At 57.2% G+C, this 19,602-nt stretch overlaps 1 protein-coding gene across 3 annotated transcripts; it reads right to left on the bottom strand.

The window, feature by feature from the left end:
- Positions 1 to 1,961: 1,961 nt before the first annotated feature.
- On the bottom strand, positions 1,962 to 17,887 carry LOC117968115 (protein argonaute-1). 3 transcript variants are annotated; one of them, XM_059020039.1, is made up of 19 exons: positions 17,452 to 17,887; positions 12,583 to 12,772; positions 12,284 to 12,468; positions 11,757 to 11,938; positions 11,527 to 11,663; positions 10,969 to 11,103; positions 10,103 to 10,190; positions 9,833 to 9,980; positions 9,627 to 9,746; positions 9,279 to 9,401; positions 8,184 to 8,317; positions 7,809 to 7,993; positions 7,570 to 7,729; positions 7,220 to 7,310; positions 5,755 to 5,949; positions 5,403 to 5,537; positions 5,217 to 5,318; positions 3,458 to 3,657; positions 1,962 to 2,550 (listed from the first exon to the last, which is right to left on the bottom strand). In XM_059020039.1, the coding sequence occupies exons 1-19, from the start codon at positions 17,479 to 17,481 to the stop codon at positions 2,442 to 2,444; spliced, it is 2,649 nt and encodes an 882-aa protein (XP_058876022.1). In that variant the 5' UTR covers positions 17,482 to 17,887; the 3' UTR covers positions 1,962 to 2,441. The 3 variants fall into 3 exon arrangements, with proteins under 3 accessions (XP_058876022.1, XP_058876023.1, XP_058876024.1); XM_059020040.1 differs by having other exon boundaries at positions 12,284 to 12,404; positions 17,452 to 17,886; XM_059020041.1 differs by lacking the exon at positions 3,458 to 3,657 and having other exon boundaries at positions 17,452 to 17,886.
- Between the last annotated feature and the right edge of the window lie 1,715 nt (positions 17,888 to 19,602).

Genomic DNA, 19,602 nt, shown 5'->3' with positions numbered 1-19,602 from the left:
TCTTCATTCAGAGCGGTGCTGCTCCCTCCTGCACGCCGGGTCCAGTCCTCTCTTCATTCAGAGCGGTGCTGCTCCCTCCTGCACGCCGGGTCCAGTCCTCTCTTCATTCAGAGCGGTGCTGCTCCCTCCCGCACGCCGGGTCCAGTCCTCTCTTCATTCAGAGCGGCGCTGCTCCCTCCCGCACGCCGGGTCCAGTCCTCTCTTCATTCAGAGCGGCGCTGCTCCCTCCCGCACACCGGGTCCAGTCCTCTCTTCATTCAGAGCGGCGCTGCTCCCTCCCGCACGCCGGGTCCAGTCCTCTCTTCATTCAGAGCGGCGCTGCTCCCTCCAGCACGCCGGGTCCAGTCCTCTCCTCTTTTCATCCAGAGCGGCGCTGTGATGAGTTGAAGCCACACAAGACGCTCCATTTCCTAAAGGGCCGTTCCTGTAACAATAACCCGGCAGAGCGCAGCACAGGCAGGGCTACAAATAAACACAGCAAGCACGCTTTTAATAAAACAACATTTTAATTAAAAAATAACCATTTTTTAATACAGAACAATGAGAACTAGCTTCCATATTCTTTCTATTTCTATTTCCAAGTGCTATCGATGTGAAGTCCACTAGGTGTCCTGTGACAGTATTGCTGTGAAATCCCTCTCCTCTGCATTTCCATTCAGAGCTGCCAGGGGCAATGCAACCTGACGTGCCCTCAGAGGAGACGCACAGCAAGGGTTGGATGAGATAACAGGGCAAAATAAAGAGAGATCTGCAGACGCTACACTCGTCTCCCCACGAGCCTGTGGCTGAGACCCCGCTCCGCATGTGCAAAGCTGCTGCTGCTGCTCTGAGCAGCGAGTGCTGTAATGATGGAGTCCCATACATTCAGGGGAGTGCTGTGTAATGCTGTGCTGCCCTGCACAGGCTCCTCAGACACTGGGATTGTGGGGTGGAGTTTGATATACTGCACTGAGGACTCAACCCAGCGAGTCCAGAGAGAATCACCAGGATCCTCCCCTCTCTGTGACTGCAGGCACTCAGTAACTGTGCTGGTGTGACTCGGAGGGGTGGTATGGGATGTATTCTGCGTGGGTGGGTGGAGGGATCACTTCTCGATGAAGATCTCGATGTGAAGCCGGGTGTGTATCGTGTTGGGAATGTGCCTTTCAACCCTGCCTATCTCTCTGAATCCACGCAGGTATGTGGGTGTGTGTCGATCTGCTCCTGCAATGCCAGGTGTGGGCAGTGCTTGTCTTTGCACAGGGAGTGGAATGCAACGCTGCCCTGTGTGTGTGATGCTGAGGGAAGCTGTGCTGTGCTGTGTGGAGACAGGCAGCCTGGACACTGGGGGAGGGACACGCTGTGCTGTGTGGAGACAGGCAGCCTGGACGCTGGGGGAGGGACACGCTGTGCTGTGTGGAGACAAGTAGCCTGGACACTGGGGGAGGGACATGCTGTGCTGTGTGGAGACAGGCAGCCTGGACGCTGGGGGAGGGACACGCTGTCCTGTGTGGAGACAGGCAGCCTCACAGAGGAAGTGTACTGGTCCAATCAGAAAGCATGGAGGAAGGGAATTCAAAATGCTTCGTACACAAGGACACAGGAAGTACCGAACAAAATAGAAAACTTGATAAAAATGTGACCCCTGTAGCCATGGCAACACCACAGCTGAAGGCAGCGTTGCAAAGGCTGTTTATTGTACAGACTCGTTTCAAAGCGTTTTCTGCTGACCTTGCAGACCCTCGCATTGTCGTAAAACATTGGCTGTGTGGCACACGGCCAGCGTACTGCTCCCTGGAAGAGACTCCCGGTCCTCAATAACCAGCAAGGCAGTGGACTGCGACACTACAGTAAGGCACTCTGCAAATCTACCCGATCCAAATCTGCACTCCTCCCTCCTCACTCCCCTCCCTCCCCCCCTCCCTCCCTCCTCACTCCCCTCACTCCTCACTCCCCTCCCTCCCTCCCTCCCTCCCTCCTCCCTCCCCCCTCCGGAGGCTACTTCTACCCTACACGCTCTTGGGCCTCACACCAGAGCTACAATAAAATATCAACAACAACACTTAACAGCTACATCTAAAGGAAAGTGCTGCGTTAAAATGTTCCCGAAGCTCACCAGAGAAGAGAACGCAGTCTGTGGTCGAGACCCTGTGTGTGTGTGTGTGTCAGTGTGTGTGTGTGTGTGTGTGTGTGTGTGTGTCAGTGTGTGTGTGTGCGTGTGTCATTGTGTATGTGTGTGTGTGCGTGCGTCGACAGTCAAGGACTCCTTTCTTCAATATTGCATACAGACTCGTGTGGAAATATAAAACAACAGAAGTAGCTGAATGATGAAAAGGTTTTGCTTGTTCTCTTGGAAGACGATCCCGCTCCCTGGATCCTTGCTGTCTGTACAGAGGCAGCCCCCTGGCTGTGGAGGGACAGGGACAGGCCTCTGGGGCTCTGTGTGAGGGAAGGGGCTCCGTTCAGGCGAAGTACATGGTCCGCAGCGTGTCCTGGTGCACCTGCACTGCCTTGGCTAGAGCCTGGGGGTCTCGGACGTTACTCTGCCCTGAGATGTGGCTGCCTTCCCCACTGTGAGAGAAAACAAAGAGTCAGTCTGCTCCGAGCATTCCTCCAGTCACTACAGGGTAAACTGGGGTTCCTCATGTACCCCTGAATCACAGAACAGTGCGCTCCGAGCATTCCTCCAGTCACTACAGGGTAAACTGGGGTTCCTCATGTACCCCTGAATCACAGAACAGTGTGCTCCGAGCATTCCTCCAGTCACTACAGGGTACACTGGGGTTCCTCATGTACCCCTGAATCACAGAACAGTGCGCTCCGAGCATTCCTCCAGTCACTACAGGGTAAACTGGGGTTCCTCATGTACCCCTGAATCACAGAACAGTGCGCTCCGAGCATTCCTCCAGTCACTACAGGGTAAACGGGGGTTCCTCATGTACCCCTGAATCACAGAACAATGCGCTCCGAGCATTCCTACAGTCACTACAGGGTAAACTGGGGTTCCTCATGTACCCCTGAATCACAGAACAGTGCGCTCCGAGCATTCCTCCAGTCACTACAGGGTAAACTGGGGTTCCTCATGTACCCCTGAATCACAGAACAGTGCGCTCCGAGCATTCCTCCAGTCACTACAGGGTAAACTGGGGTTCCTCATGTACCCCTGAATCACAGAACAGTGCGCTCCGAGCATTCCTCCAGTCACTACAGGGTAAACTGGGGTTCCTCATGTACCCCTGAATCACAGAACAGTGCGCTCCGAGCATTCCTCCAGTCACTACAGGGTAAACTGGGGTTCCTCATGTACCCCTGAATCACAGAACACAGATTCTTATCCCAGCCACGATTACATGTACAGGTAGAGGCTTTTAGTTGTGAATGAACAGCCCCCCCCCCTCGCCCCCCCGCTTCATACAGAGCAGGAGGGAGCGGCTGGTGGTCAGTTATGACTTCGGGTCAGACACGGCCCGGCTCTCACCTGTCGTGGTCCTTGTCCACCAGGTGGTACCGCGCTCGGAACGCCACCAGCCTCGCGTAGTAAGCGGGCGCGGGGATGGAGACGGAGCGGGTGCAGCGCACGTACGTGTGGCACAGCTGGTAGGTGAGGAGCTGCAGCTCGTCCGCAGTGAAGCAGTTGTCATCCCACAACACGTGGTAGTGAGAGGGGCGGCTGGTGCCCTGAGAGAGGAGAAGAAACTCAGAGGGAGGTTTGGCTAAACAGAGAGGCGGGGCGCTGCTCACCTGTATCCCTGCATGGCCGCACAGGTACAAGTCACTCTGCTCACCTGTATCCCTGCATGGCTGCACAGGTACAAGTCACGCTGCTCACCTGTATCCCTGCATGGCCGCACAGGTACAAGTCACGCTGCTCACCTGTATCCCTGCATGGCTGCACAGGTACAAGTCACTCTGCTCACCTGTATCCCTGCATGGCCGCACAGGTACAAGTCACGCTGCTCACCTGTATCCCTGCATGGCCGCACAGGTACAAGTCACGCTGCTCACCTGTATCCCTGCAAGGCCGCACAGGTACAAGTCACGCTGCTCACCTGTATCCCTGCATGGCTGCACAGGTACAAGTCACGCTGCTCACCTGTATCCCTGCATGGCCGCACAGGTACAAGTCACTCTGCTCACCTGTATCCCTGCATGGCCGCACAGGTACAAGTCACTCTGCTCACCTGTATCCCTGCATGGCCGCACAGGTACAAGTCACTCTGCTCACCTGTATCCCTGCATGGCCGCACAGGTACAAGTCACGCTGCTCACCTGTATCCCTGCATGGCCGCACAGGTACAAGTCACGCTGCTCACCTGTATCCCTGCATGGCCGCACAGGTACAAGTCACTCTGCTCACCTGTATCCCTGCATGGCCGCACAGGTACAAGTCACGCTGCTCACCTGTATCCCTGCATGGCCGCACAGGTACAAGTCACTCTGCTCACCTGTATCCCTGCATGGCCGCACAGGTACAAGTCACGCTGCACACCTGTATCCCTGCATGGCCGCACAGGTACAAGTCACGCTGCTCACCTGTATCCCTGCATGGCCGCACAGGTACAAGTCACTCTGCTCACCTGTATCCCTGCATGGCCGCACAGGTACAAGTCACGCTGCTCACCTGTATCCCTGCATGGCCGCACAGGTACAAGTCACGCTGCTCACCTGTATCCCTGCATGGCCGCACAGGTACAAGTCACGCTGCTCACCTGTATCCCTGCATGGCCGCACAGGTACAAGTCACGCTGCTCACCTGCATCCCTGCATGGCTGCACAGGTACAAGTCACGCTGCTCACCTGTATCCCTGCATGGCTGCACAGGTACAAGTCACGCTGCTCACCTGTATCCCTGCATGGCCGCACAGGTACAAGTCACGCTGCTCACCTGTATCCCTGCATGGCTGCACAGGTACAAGTCACGCTGCTCACCTGTATCCCTGCATGGCTGCACAGGTACAAGTCACTCTACTCACCTGTATCCCTGCATGGCTGCACAGGTACAAGTCACGCTGCTCACCTGTATCCCTGCATGGCCGCACAGGTACAAGTCACTCTGCTCACCTGTATCCCTGCATGGCCGCACAGGTACAAGTCACGCTGCTCACCTGTATCCCTGCATGGCCGCACAGGTACAAGTCACTCTGCTCACCTGTATCCCTGCATGGCCGCACAGGTACAAGTCACGCTGCTCACCTGTATCCCTGCATGGCCGCACAGGTACAAGTCACGCTGCTCACCTGTATCCCTGCATGGCTGCACAGGTAGAAGTCAAACTCAAACGGGTGTGTGATGCTGGTGTCCACTGTCGTTCCCGCTGGTATATTCCCACTTTTCCCAATCTGAAAAGAGGAGCAGAACGTAGCTGAGCGGCTCTGTCCCGGGCAGACTGGAGCTCAATGAGAAGCGAGGTGCAGATGCTTTACCCTCTCGCTCCGGTCGGCACAGAAGAGCCGGGTGTGGTGGCGCTTCTGCACCACGATGTAGGTGATGCCAGGCTGGTACTCCTCCTCCAGCTTGATGCAGGCATCTCTGATAGCAAGCAGCTCATAGTGCAGGATCTGAGAGAGAGAGAGAGAGAGAGAGAGAGAGGGAGAGGGAGGGAGGAGAGGGAGAGGAAGAGGGAGAGAGGGAGGGGGAGAGGGAGAGAGAGCACAGGGGTCACAGCAATTCAAACTGGTTCCCATACCCTTCCCATCCCATCCCACAGGGCTTTCATCCATCTGTACCCTGAATTACTTCTTTGGACCAAACGAAGTTCCAGGTGTGTTGCTGTACCTGTGGGAGCTGCCCCTCCGGCACCCCGTCTCTGTAGAAGATGATCCTGGTGGGCTTGTAGCGGGTCGACTTGTAGAACTGGATGAGCAGCTCCCGCACCATGGAGGCCAGGTCCTGGATGATCTCCTGCCGGGGGCGCTGTACTCTCACCGTGGCACAGTATCGGCTGGGGTGAGCGTCCATGCTCCCCACCACCTGCAGAGACAAGACTCCTTCACTACCCCTTCACCAGCCACCCATCCACCTGCAGAGACAAGACTCCTTCACTACCCCTTCACCAGACACCCTTCCAACTGCAGAGACTAGACTCCTTCACTACCCCTTCACCACCCACCCATCCACCTGCAGAGACCAGACTCCTTCACTACCCCTTCACCACCCACCCATCCACCTGCAGAGACCAGACTCCTTCACTACCCCTTCACCACCCACCCATCCACCTGCAGAGACCAGACTCCTTCACTACCCCTTCACCACCCACCCATCCACCTGCAGAGACCAGACTCCTTCACTACCCCTTCACCACCCACCCATCCACCTGCAGAGACCAGACTCCTTCACCACCCACCCATCCACCTGCAGAGACAAGACTCCTTCACTACCCCTTCACCAGCCACCCATCCACCTGCAGAGACAAGACTCCTTCACTACCCCTTCACCACCCACCCATCCACCTGCAGAGACAAGACTCCTTCACTACCCCTTCACCACCCACCCATCCACCTGCAGAGACCAGACTCCTTCACTACCCCTTCACCACCCACCCATCCACCTGCAGAGACAAGACTCCTTCACTACCCCTTCACCAGCCACCCATCCACCTGCAGAGACAAGACTCCTTCACTACCCCTTCACCACCCACCCATCCACCTGCAGAGACAAGACTCCTTCACTACCCCTTCACCACCCATCCAAACACACACACACACGCACACGCACAGCATCCATGCTCTCCCCTCCCTCGATGTGCAGTTGCTCCCCTGGCACGGTCCCCACTGAACAATCGCAGCCTGTTCTCCAGGAAGCTGCCCTCGCTGTGAGTCAGGCTGTCGTCACGGCTGCTAGTGCTGGGCAGTGACTCAGCGAGTGCCTGGGGCAGCGTGAGATACTGGCAGTGCAAGTGTATGAGGAAGCAGAGGCCGACGTCACTGAGTCACCACCAGGGGGCCGGGGACGGTGAGTCACCCGAGAGTGAGGGAGGCGTCCTGAAGCTGCTCCTGCACTCACACAGCACAGCTGGGCAGCCTTTCACACGCAGCACACAATGCACGGGACACAACACCGCACAAGCTGCTGCCAGCTTCATTAGCCAGAGTGTGCCCAGGTAACAAGCTCAGGTGTGTCTTACTAAACTTCTAGTGAAAGCATGAAGGGATCACACTGCTGTGCGCTGGGAGTGTTATTCCCATGGCTGATGTAATGTGGGGGAGTCCCGTCAGGTCCAGGCAGCGCTCCGTTCTCTCACCGCAGTAATCGAGGGCTTCTTGCCGTCGCCTGCAGGGGGGTGCGTGACATCAGCGCCCAGGAAGATCACAGGCTGCTGGAACACTGCAGAGCTGCAACGAGAGGGGAGGGGTCAGGAACTGAGGGGAGGGGTCAGGCACCAGGGGAGGGGTCAGGAACTGAGGGGAGGGGTCAGGAACTGAGGGGAGGGGTCAGGGACCGAGGGGAGGGGTCAGGAACTGAGGGGAGGGGTCAGGGACCGAGGGGAGGGGGTCAGGTACCAGAGGGAGGGGTCAGGTACCAGAGGGAGGGGTCAGGGGCTTGCATTAAACCCTAGACTGGGTGAGATTATTATCAACACGCCACGCTCACCGCTGGTGCGGGACCAGGATGTTGTTAATGCCCCCCAGCTTGGCGTTGATTTTCAGGCAGAGGTTGGAGAGGGTCTGGGGGGAGGTCTTCACCACATTCTTCACCTGAACGCACTGAGTGGCCATTCCCAGGAGAGTGTCTCCCACACGCTTCACCTCCGCTGAGGGGACACAGAGAGCGAGAGTGAGAGGGGGTGGGAGCGGAGGCAGCGAGGCAGCACCTCGGGGCCCCAGGCTTACCGTAGACGGGCGTTTTCCCGGGCAGGATGACTATGATGAGCTGCAGCCCTGAATAGGTGTTTTTCAGGTGGCGGAACATGGGCTCCACGCTGTCAGCACCCTGCGCGTATTTACAGAAGCAGGGCTGGCCCTGGATAGGCATCCCCGCGTCCTTGGAGATCTTGCGCAGCTGGTCAGTGAAGCCCCTGGAGGGAGGAGAGGAGGAGAGAAACAGAAGGCTTGCTTGTCATGTGCAACACCCACACAACCTATCAGAGATTCCAAAAGCGATCCCAGTTGAACTCCGACTGGCTCAGTGATAACGTTTGTAGTGTGCTCTGGTGCTATATGACGTGCTTCTCTGGAGCCCCCCAGACCCCTCGTGCCCCCTCTTACTTGAGCACCTCCTCGCGACACTGTTTCTGCGGAGCGAAGCAGGCGATGGCCCACACCTTGATCTCGATGCCATTGTAGAACTGCTTCCCCCGCATGTCCCACACGCCCTGGTTGGGGGTGGCGACGGCTCGGTTCTGAAGGCAGAGGGAACGGGTGCAGCTCATCAGAAACCATTGCCAGTTTACAGTCTGGGTAGAAATGTCAGCGACCCGGGTGAGAGTCGCTTTTAAAACCTACTCAACGCGGAAGAGAATTGCCATGGATTGGTTGTAATGGTGAGGGAAGGACAGCGTTTCTTGTTTTGAAACCAACACATTAATGAATGGATTTATTTAATACCTGCTGATAAATACTTCAAGGTGATCCTGAGTGTGAGTATCAGCATCCTCCCACCCCTCCTCTCCTCTCCTCTCTTACCCTCCCTCCCCTCCTCTCCTACCCTCCCACCCCTCCTCCCCTCCCTCCCCTCCTCTCCTCTTACCCTCCCACCCCTCCTCCCCTCCTCTCCTCTTACCCTCCCACCCCTCCTCTCTTCTCCTCTCTTACCTACCCTCCCTCCCCTCCTCCTCCTCCTCTCTTCTCTTCCCCTCCCCCTCCTCCTCCTCTTTTCCCCTCCCCTCCGCCTCTTCTCTTACCCTCCCTCCCCTCTTCCTCCTCTTTTCCCCTCCTCTCCTATCTTCTCTTCTCTTCCCCTCCTCCTCCTCCTCCTCCTCTTCTCCTCTCTTCTCTTCTCTTCTCTTCCCCTCCCCTCCTCCTCCTCCTCTTCTCCTCTCTTCTCTTACCCTCCCCTCTTCCTCCTCTTTTCCCCTCCTCTCCTCTCCTCTCTTCTCTTCTCTTACCCTCCCCTCCTCCTCCTCCTCCTCCCTCCTCCTCCTCCTCTTTTCCCCTCCCCTCCTCCTCTTCTCTTACCCTCCCTCCCCTCCCCTCCTCTCTTCTCTTCTCTTCTCTTCTCTTCTCTTCCCCTCCCCTCCTCCTCCTCCTCCTCCTCCTCTTCTCTTCTCCTCTCTTCTCTTACCCTCCTCCTCCTCCTCCTCCTCCTCCCTCCTCCTCCTCCTCCTCCTCCTCTTTTCCCCTCCCCTCCTCCTCTTCTCTTACCCTGCCTCCGTACTGCAGGATGGGTGCTGGCAGCACTCTGCCCGTCACCTCCACCATGTCATCCTTCACCTTGATCCCGAACTCCTGGATGTACGGGTCCAGATTGTAGCTGCCATTTTTCATCTAGAAGCAGAGGGGAGCAAAGCACCCAGATTACCTGCCAGAGCAGCACCAGCACCAGCACCAGGGAGACGCAGTCCACCCCCAGTCCCAACCACCGAGTCCCAACCAACCTCCCCGAGTCCCAGCCAGCCCCAGCCCCCCCAGTCCCAACCAGCTCCCCCCCCCCTCCCCCACTGGAGCTCTTGACAATTCCAGGACATTGAATACTGGAAGAAAAACACTCACCAGCCTGCTGATCTCCTCCTGCCTGTCGGGTGCTGAGCGCGCGGTCGCTTTGATCATGGTGGAAGTCTGATTATCCGTCAGTTTCTTGATACAGCGCTGCCCCGCTACGATGTTACACACCTGCAGGGTACAAGAGAATCAGTTCCCCTCCTCGGCCCGGGCTGCTTCCCTTCAGGGCTACGCAATGACCTGTCTGTCTGTCTTACCTCCAGGGGCAGGTAGGTGTGCTTCTGCTCCTGGCCCACCTGCAGGCAGGGCAGGTGCGGGTACTTGAGCTGCAGGCTGTACTTCTGTTTGAAGTACTGAGCCACCGTGCACTCCATTGCCTGGCCGTTCTCCAGCTGCAAAGGGAACCTGAGGGGAGAACAGTGATAAGGGGAGAGTTGGAGACACTGCAGCGTTCACACAAGCACACTCTTCACGACAGAGTCTTGCTGTTCAGGTGAGGATTTGCAGCAGGTACAGAGCGCACTCACGTCTGGTGGCTGGCGGGCCGACGGGTCACGTTGCACACTCGGTATTTCCTCTTCATCTGCCCACAGTGAGTCACCTCCACCTTCAGGCCTGCGGACAGAGAGGGGGGGTCAGTGTGGGGGGGGGAGGCAGTGCTGGGGGAGGACACTGCGGGGGGGGGTCAGTGCTGGGGGGACACTGCGGGGGGGGGTCAGTGCTGGGGGGGACACTGCGGGGGGGGGCAGTGCTGGGGGGACACTGCGGGGGGGGTCAGTGCTGGGACAGACAATGCGGGGGGGGGTGTCAGTGCTGGGGGGACACTGCGGGGGGGGTCAGTGCTGGGACAGACAATGCGGGGGGGGTGTCAGTGCTGGGGGGACACTGCGGGGGGGTCAGTGCTGGGACAGACAATGCGGGGGGGGGGTGTCAGTGCTGGGACAGACAATGCGGGGGGGGGTCAGTGCTGGGGGGGGGTCAGTGCTGGGGGAGGACACTGCGGGGGGGGGGTCAGTGCTGGGGGAGGGTCAGTGCTGGGGGGGACACTGCGGAGGGGGGGGTCAGTGCTGGGGGGGGGGACACTGCGGGGGGCGGGAGCTACAACACTGAGGTTTCACTGTTATGAGATAAAGTATATCTTCTGCCGTGGTGCAAATTCAAGAGAGACCAGCTCCTTACAGCCCCCTAGTGTTGAATTTAGAAATAACACATTGAAATAAAATTGCCTGCACTATACAAACAATACTTTATTATCTTGAAAATAAGAACATAAATAAATAAATACATAAATACATAAAACCACATGAATTGGAAAAATAAATCAAATCAAATGTTTCCGTCGTGTCAAGCCCCAGACAAGACCAGCGCAGAAAGTGCCAGCAGCGTCTCAGACCTTTGATTTCCTTTGTGAGTCGCACCCTCTGAGAATCGCTGAGGGATCGGGGCTGCTCGGCGATGTTGCGGATATCCAGCACCTCACACATGAACTCAATCACAGGCTGGGCTTTGTAAAACGCAGTGGCCGACACTGAAAGAGAGAGAACTTCATGAACTGAGATTCGAGTTATTCATATAACCCTAACCCTAACACACACACACTCACACACACACTCACTCACACAGTCACACACACACACACACACTAGCCCTGCTGCTGCTGCTGCTGCACCCAGTCCTGGGGTTCAGAGCTCCCCTCAGTGGTCTATTATTATTATTAAAATTGAGATGATCAGGAGCCAGGAGTTTGAGCAGGGTTACAAACTCACACTAGCCCTGCTGCTGCTGCACCCAGTCCTGGGGTTCAGAGCTCCCCTCAGTGAAGTCTATTATTATTATTAATATTGAGCTGATCAGGAGCCAGGAGTTTGATGTTAATAAGGTGTTCCTCTCGTTCTAGCTGTGCAGGGCTAGCTCAGTGTCAGGTTCTGTGTTTCTATTAATTCTAGCTTACCGTCGATGTTCAGCATCATATTCCACATGGCGGGCCGCACGGACTGGTGGAACCCAAACCACACCTCCCTGCCCCCGCCCAGCGGGTGATAGTACCCCTCGGGAGGGGAGAAGAAGGAGCGCCCCACTGGAGTGTACCTGCGAGGGGGAGAGGCATTAAAACAAGAACCATGGACCTCAGAACCTCACCCGGACCTCAGAACCTCATCGGGACCTCAGAACCTCACCTACCTCATGGAGGAGAGGTGCCGCATGGCCACGTCCAGCGCCTGCACAGAGTCCAGCGGGACTGGGACCCGGCCACTGACCAGGGCGTCGTGCAGCAGCCGCCAGCTCACCATCGCCACCCACTTTATCGACACCTTGAATATCCGGTCCTTCCCTTCACCAGGGATCGTCACCTCGAAATCCACCTGCCAGAGAGCAGCGTGAGACCCACACACTGACGCACGCACGCACGCACGCACGCACACACACTGATGCACGCACGCACGCACACACACTGACACACGCACGCACGCACGCACGCACGCACACACACTGACGCACGCACGCACGCACACACAGACACACGCACGCACTCACGCACACACACTGACGCACACACTGACGCACGCACGCACGCACACACACACTCACTGACACAGCACACACGCACGCACACACACACTGACACACGCACACACACTAACACACGCACACTGACACACTGACACACGCACGCACGCACGCACACACTCAGTCTCCAGTCCCTCTACCTGCTCGTTGCCGATGGGCAGCGCTGTCACTGTGTAGATGTTCCTCTTTCCATCGTAGACCGGCTTCCTCTCGCCGAAGATCTGGGGTTTGAAATGCTGCACCATGTACTCCACCACCTCCCTGCAGGGGGCGACAGAGAGATAGAGAGACAGATAGATGCTGCACCATGTACTCCACCACCTCCCTGCAGGGGGCGACAGAGAGAGAGAGATAGAAAGATAGAGAGATAGATAGATGGATGGATGGGTAGACAGATAGATGAACAGATAGATAGATAGAGTCACGCTGGTCCGGTTACCTGTTGACGCGCCGGGGACACTTCTCTGGCTTGATGTCCACCTCGTAGTGGTGCACGTCCATCTTGGGGATCTCCACCTGGAAGTAGTTTGCCAGCAGCCTGATGGGCTTCCCGATGGAGCCGAGCCCCGGCCGGCGAGGAGCCTGAAACACCTGCTGCAGCTGCTGGGGCAGGAAGGGACCTGCCAGCCCTGCGGGGTGAGAGAGAGCACCGAGACACACAGTGAGAGAGGAGAGAGAGCACCGAGACACACAGCGAGAGGAGAGAGAGCACTGAGACACACAGCGAGAGAGGAGAGAGAGCACCGAGACACACAGTGAGAGAGGAGAGCACCGAGACACACAGCGAGAGAGGAGAGAGAGCACCGAGACACACAGCGAGAGAGGAGAGAGAGCACCGAGACACACAGCGAGAGGAGAGAGAGCACCGAGACACACAGCGAGAGAGGAGAGAGAGCACCGAGACACACAGTGAGAGAGGAGAGAGAGCACCGAGACACACAGCGAGAGGAGAGAGAGCACTGAGACACACAGCGAGAGAGGAGAGAGAGCACCGAGACACACAGTGAGAGAGGAGAGAGAGCACCGAGACACACAGCGAGAGGAGAGAGAGCACCGAGACACACAGCGAGAGAGGAGAGAGAGCACCGAGACACACAGCGAGAGAGGAGAGAGAGCACCGAGACACACAGCGAGAGAGGAGAGAGAGCACCGAGACACACAGCGAGAGAGGAGAGAGAGCACCGAGACACACAGCGAGAGAGGAGAGAGAGCACCGAGACACACAGCGAGAGAGGAGAGAGAGCACCGAGACACACAGCGAGAGAGGAGAGAGAGCACCGAGACACACAGCGAGAGGAGAGAGAGCACCGAGACACACAGCGAGAGAGGAGAGAGAGCACCGAGACACACAGCGAGAGAGGAGAGAGAGCACCGAGACACACAGCGAGAGAGGAGAGAGCACCGAGACACACAGCGAGAGAGGAGAGAGAGCACCGAGACACACAGCGAGAGAGGAGAGAGAGCACCGAGACACACAGCGAGAGAGGAGAGAGAGCACCGAGACACACAGCGAGAGAGGAGAGAGAGCACCGAGACACACAGCGAGAGAGGAGAGAGAGCACCGAGACACACAGCGAGAGAGGAGAGAGAGCACCGAGACACACAGCGAGAGAGGAGAGAGAGCACCGAGACACACAGCGAGAGAGGAGAGAGAGCACCGAGACACACAGCGAGAGAGGAGAGAGAGCACCGAGACACACAGCGAGAGAGGAGAGAGAGCACCGAGACACACAGCGAGAGAGGAGAGAGAGCACCGAGACACACAGCGAGAGGAGAGAGAGCACCGAGACACACAGTGAGAGAGGAGAGAGAGCACCGAGACACACAGCGAGAGGAGAGAGAGCACCGAGACACACAGCGAGAGGAGAGAGAGCACCGAGACACACAGCGAGAGAGGAGAGAGAGCACCGAGACACACAGCGAGAGAGGAGAGAGAGCACCGAGACACACAGCGAGAGGAGAGAGCACCGAGACACACAGCGAGAGGAGAGAGCACCGAGACACACAGCGAGAGAGGAGAGAGAGCACCGAGACACACAGTGAGAGAGGAGAGAGAACACCGAGACACACAGCGAGAGAGGAGAGAGAGCACCGAGACACACAGCGAGAGAGGAGAGAGAGCACCGAGACACACAGCGAGAGAGGAGAGAGAGCACCGAGACACACAGCGAGAGAGGAGAGAGAACACCGAGACACACAGCGAGAGAGGAGAGAGAGCACCGAGACACACAGTGAGAGAGGAGAGAGAGCACCGAGACACACAGCGAGAGGAGAGAGAGCACCGAGACACACAGCGAGAGAGGAGAGAGAACACCGAGACACACAGCGAGAGAGGAGAGAGAGCACCGAGACACACAGCGAGAGAGGAGAGAGAGCACCGAGACACACAGCGAGAGAGGAGAGAGAGCACCGAGACACACAGCGAGAGAGGAGAGAGAGCACCGAGACACACAGCGAGAGAGGAGAGAGAGCACCGAGACACACAGCGAGAGAGGAGAGAGAGCACCGAGACACACAGTGAGAGAGGAGAGAGAGCACCGAGACACACAGCGAGAGGAGAGAGAGCACCGAGACACACAGCGAGAGAGGAGAGAGAACACCGAGACACACAGCGAGAGAGGAGAGAGAGCACCGAGACACACAGCGAGAGAGGAGAGAGAGCACCGAGACACACAGCGAGAGAGGAGAGAGAGCACCGAGACACACAGCGAGAGAGGAGAGAGAGCACCGAGACACACAGCGAGAGGAGAGAGAGCACCGAGACACACAGCGAGAGGAGAGAGAGCACCGAGACACACAGTGAGAGAGGAGAGAGAGCACCGAGACACACAGCGAGAGGAGAGAGAGCACCGAGACACACAGCGAGAGAGGAGAGAGAGCACCGAGACACACAGCGAGAGAGGAGAGAGAGCACCGAGACACACAGCGAGAGAGGAGAGAGAGCACCGAGACACACAGCGAGAGAGGAGAGAGAGCACCGAGACACACAGCGAGAGAGGAGAGAGAGCACCGAGACACACAGCGAGAGAGGAGAGAGAGCACCGAGACACACAGTGAGAGAGGAGAGAGAGCACCGAGACACACAGCGAGAGGAGAGAGAGCACCGAGACACACAGTGAGAGAGGAGAGAGAACACCGAGACACACAGTGAGAGAGGAGAGAGAGCACCGAGACACACAGTGAGAGAGGAGAGAGAGCACCGAGACACACAGCGAGAGGAGAGAGAGCACCGAGACACACAGTGAGAGAGGAGAGAGAACACCGAGACACACAGTGAGAGAGGAGAGAGAGCACCGAGACACACAGTGAGAGAGGAGAGAGAGCACCGAGACACACAGTGAGAGAGGAGAGAGAGCACCGAGACACACAGCGAGAGAGGAGAGAGAGCACCGAGACACACAGCGAGAGAGGAGAGAGAACACCGAGACACACAGCGAGAGAGGAGAGAGAGCACCGAGACACACAGCGAGAGAGGAGAGAGAGCACCGAGACACACAGCGAGAGAGGAGAGAGAGCACCGAGACACACAGCGAGAGAGGAGAGAGAGCACCGAGACACACAGTGAGAGAGGAGAGAGAGCACCGAGACACACAGCGAGAGAGGAGAGAGAGCACCGAGACACACAGCGAGAGAGGAGAGAGAGCACCGAGACACACAGCGAGAGAGGAGAGAGAGCACCGAGACACACAGCGAGAGGAGAGAGAGCACCGAGACACACAGCGAGAGGAGAGAGAGCACCGAGACACACAGCGAGAGAGGAGAGAGAGCACCGAGACACACAGCGAGAGAGGAGAGAGAGCACCGAGACACACAGCGAGAGAGGAGAGAGAGCACCGAGACACACAGCGAGAGAGGAGAGAGAGCACCGAGACACACAGCGAGAGAGGAGAGAGAGCACCGAGACACACAGCGAGAGAGGAGAGAGAGCACCGAGACACACAGCGAGAGAGGAGAGAGAGCACCGAGACACACAGTGAGAGAGGAGAGAGAGCACCGAGACACACAGTGAGAGGAGAGAGAGCACCGAGACACACAGTGAGAGAGGAGAGAGAGCACCGAGACACACAGCGAGAGGAGAGAGAGCACCGAGACACACAGCGAGAGGAGAGAGAGCACCGAGACACACAGCGAGAGAGGAGAGAGAGCACCGAGACACACAGCGAGAGAGGAGAGAGAGCACCGAGACACACAGCAAGAGAGGAGAGAGAGCACCGAGACACACAGCGAGAGAGGAGAGAGAGCACCGAGACACACAGTGAGAGAGGAGAGAGAGCACCGAGACACACAGCGAGAGGAGAGAGAGCACCGAGACACACAGCGAGAGGAGAGAGAGCACCGAGACACACAGCGAGAGAGGAGAGAGAGCACCGAGACACACAGCGAGAGGAGAGAGAGCACCGAGACACACAGCGAGAGGAGAGAGAGCACCGAGACACACAGCGAGAGGAGAGAGAGCACTGAGACACACACACGTATATTTAACATCATCCCTCACAGCCCGGACTGAACAGAACAGGACAGGACAGGACAGGACAGGACAGGACAGGACAGGACAGGACCCCCCCCCCACAGACATTCCCTGGCCCCCCTCCCCAGGCTGGGAGTCTCAATGCCTGGTAAGCGGGCCCATATGCCTCTCCTCTCCATGGAGAAGGCACATTACCACCCCTTTGTCATGGAAATGCCGGGGCCGGGAGAGGGGAGCAGGGGAGACAAAGCCTTCGCCAGAGCCATTGATTCAGCAGCGATTAGCCATGCAGCTGGCTGGGGGGGCTGTGACTTTCACAGAGCGAGATAGAGAGAGAGAGGGAGAGAGAGAGAGGGAGAAGAAGTGAGAGAGTGAGAGAGAGAGTCACCCCCCCCTCCCCACACACACACTCCTGCTTCTGATCAGCAGCTCCCAGCTGGACCGGCTGCTTTGCTTCAGCTGATCCTATCGCTCTCAAACAGACTTCCATACCGCCAACAACGGCCACCTCTCCAGAGCCTGCGTCAGCCCAGTCCCCTCCACACTAGGGACAGTCTCTTCCCACGCCCTCTCTCCCGACTCCTTCACCCCGCTGGCCTGGGACTGTGACCCCGCGCGATTAGCATTTCTATTGAACAGCACAGTGCAGCGCTATCAATTACATTACTTTGGGGCAGCGTCTCTGCTCTGGAGTGGGGGGTCCGCTGCACCCCAGCTCCCCTTACAGCCTTCCTTCTTCCTCCTCTCCTTGAGAGCAATACCCGCTGCTCTGCTCCCATTGCAAACTCTGCCTGCTGTATTTATCACGGTATCACCGCTGGAAGGACGCTGCATACTCACCGGCTCCAGGCGTCCCCGGTTCCATCCCATACACTCTGCCGCTGAGCCGCTCCGGAGAATTTCGGAATTTTATAAAATAATATTATCGCATCAACACTGCACCCCGCCTCCTGTCTGCGCCTTCAAGCGAGACCCCCTTTTCCGTCCCCCGTCCCCTCTCGGAGCCCCTAGACCCCGTGTCCGGTGAGCGTACAGCTACAAGCCCGGCAGCTCTCGCTGCACGCCCCCCTCGTCTTGCTGCGCTCGGCGGTGCAGTCTCGTCTGCTCGGACTCGATGGCTTTGCTGTTCGGAGATCTAGCCTCCCAGCTCGGGTTTGTCAGCTCGTCTCTCTCCGCGCAAGAGCCTCCAAGCTGCTGAACAAAGACAGAGCAACGAAACAATCCTCCTTCTCTCCTGCGCTGCCTGGAAACGGTACCGAATCCTCACAGCGCCCCCTGCCTGCGCAGACGGAATAGCAGGCTCCCGCTGCCGCCCCCTGTGCCAAGTATTGCAAATCATACTCAATGCCGTTTACTTCTACAGAACCGTGCCGGTCGACCTACTTTGCTGTAGAAATATAACTTACATGTCATTAGCTTACACTGCACCAAGTCCCACCGTCATGCTGTAGAACCAGCGCAAACTGCAAGCGAGAGAATAGCATGGAGAGAATAGCATGGAGTTTGTCATTTTAATACATCAGAAAAAAGCTACCCAATTAAAACCGTGCAGCCCACGGCTGCTCTTCTCTCAGGCGTGTGTGTTCTTATGAAATCCACACGCTGCTGCTACTGCTGCTGCAGACAGCCTGAGCCGTGTGCTTACCAAGGACCAAGCCTGTACTGCACGGACAGGGAGCTCCGCTGGCACTGCCTACACGGCACCCACGCGCGTTGTAGCTTGTGTGTGTTACTTAAATCTGAAACTGCAGTTCTGCATTTTTAATTTGTCTCAACTCATCAGATGTTGCATTTTAGTGTCAATATTAAAATCAGCCCCTTTTCTACACGACACTGGAGACCCTGATGTGATGCGATGCGATGCGATTCTCGGCTGTGGGGGTGATGCGATGCGATGTGACTCTCGGCTGTGGGGGTGATGCGATGTGACTCTCGGCTGTGGGGGTGATGCGATGCGATGTGACTCTCGGCTGTGGGGGTGATGCGATGTGACTCTTGGCTGTGGGGGTGATGCGATGCGATGCAATGTGATGTGATGCGATGTGATGCAATGTGATGCGATGCGATGTGATGCGATGCGATGCTCGGCTGTGATTCTCAGGAGGCATCCAACTCCAAAGCTTCTAGAAATCTGCCAGACAATATAATGTGGCTGACGTCCTGAAAACCCATCTGAATAGATCAAAACAAACAGAGCAGCAGCAGAAATAAAAAGACAGACGTGTCACATGAGGCATAAAATACCACTTTATTACTTTCACATGAACACAAATAAAATATAATCCCTGCAGGCTATAAAAGAGAAAAAAACACAGAGATTCACATAGCAATGCAGCAATGGTGGGCCCCTTGTTGATGTGAGCGGGCGTGACGCCTTCCCACCGGGTCAGGGACAGAGAGCCCCTCATGTTGCTACTGGACACACACTCACAGCCACAGTCAAACAAAGAAACCCATTCAGAACACTACGAAACAATACAGATCTAAAACATCAGCATAGGAACAAATACAATTACAGAAACTTATCAAATATGTAGCAAACTAACTCATTTAATAGCAAGGTTGTGGAATTTGGAACTTTTGCAGCACAAACTTGTGGACCAGGTGACACGCCCTCTACAGTCAGAGGCTTCCCCCGCGCAGGGCTCTGCAGTCAGAGGCTCCCCCCGCGCAGGGCTCTGCAGTCAGAGGCTTCCCCCGCGCAGGGCTCTGCAGTCAGAGGCTTCCCCCGCGCAGGGCTCTGCAGTCAGAGGCTTCCCCCGCGCAGGGCTCTGCAGTCAGAGGCTCCCCCCATGCAGGGCTCTGCAGCCAGAGGCTCCCCCCGCGCAGGACTCTGCAGTCAGAGGCTTCCCCCGCGCAGGGCTCTGCAGTCAGAGGCTTCCCCCCGCGCAGGGCTCTGCAGCCAGAGGCTCCCCCCGCGCAGGACTCTGCAGTCAGAGGCTTCCCCCGCGCAGGGCTCTGCAGTCAGAGGCTTCCCCCGCGCAGGGCTCT

Source organism: Acipenser ruthenus, unplaced genomic scaffold (genome assembly GCF_902713425.1).
Source record: "Acipenser ruthenus unplaced genomic scaffold, fAciRut3.2 maternal haplotype, whole genome shotgun sequence".
Lineage (NCBI taxonomy): Eukaryota > Metazoa > Chordata > Actinopteri > Acipenseriformes > Acipenseridae > Acipenser > Acipenser ruthenus.
This window is presented reverse-complemented; position numbering and strand designations above follow the sequence as displayed.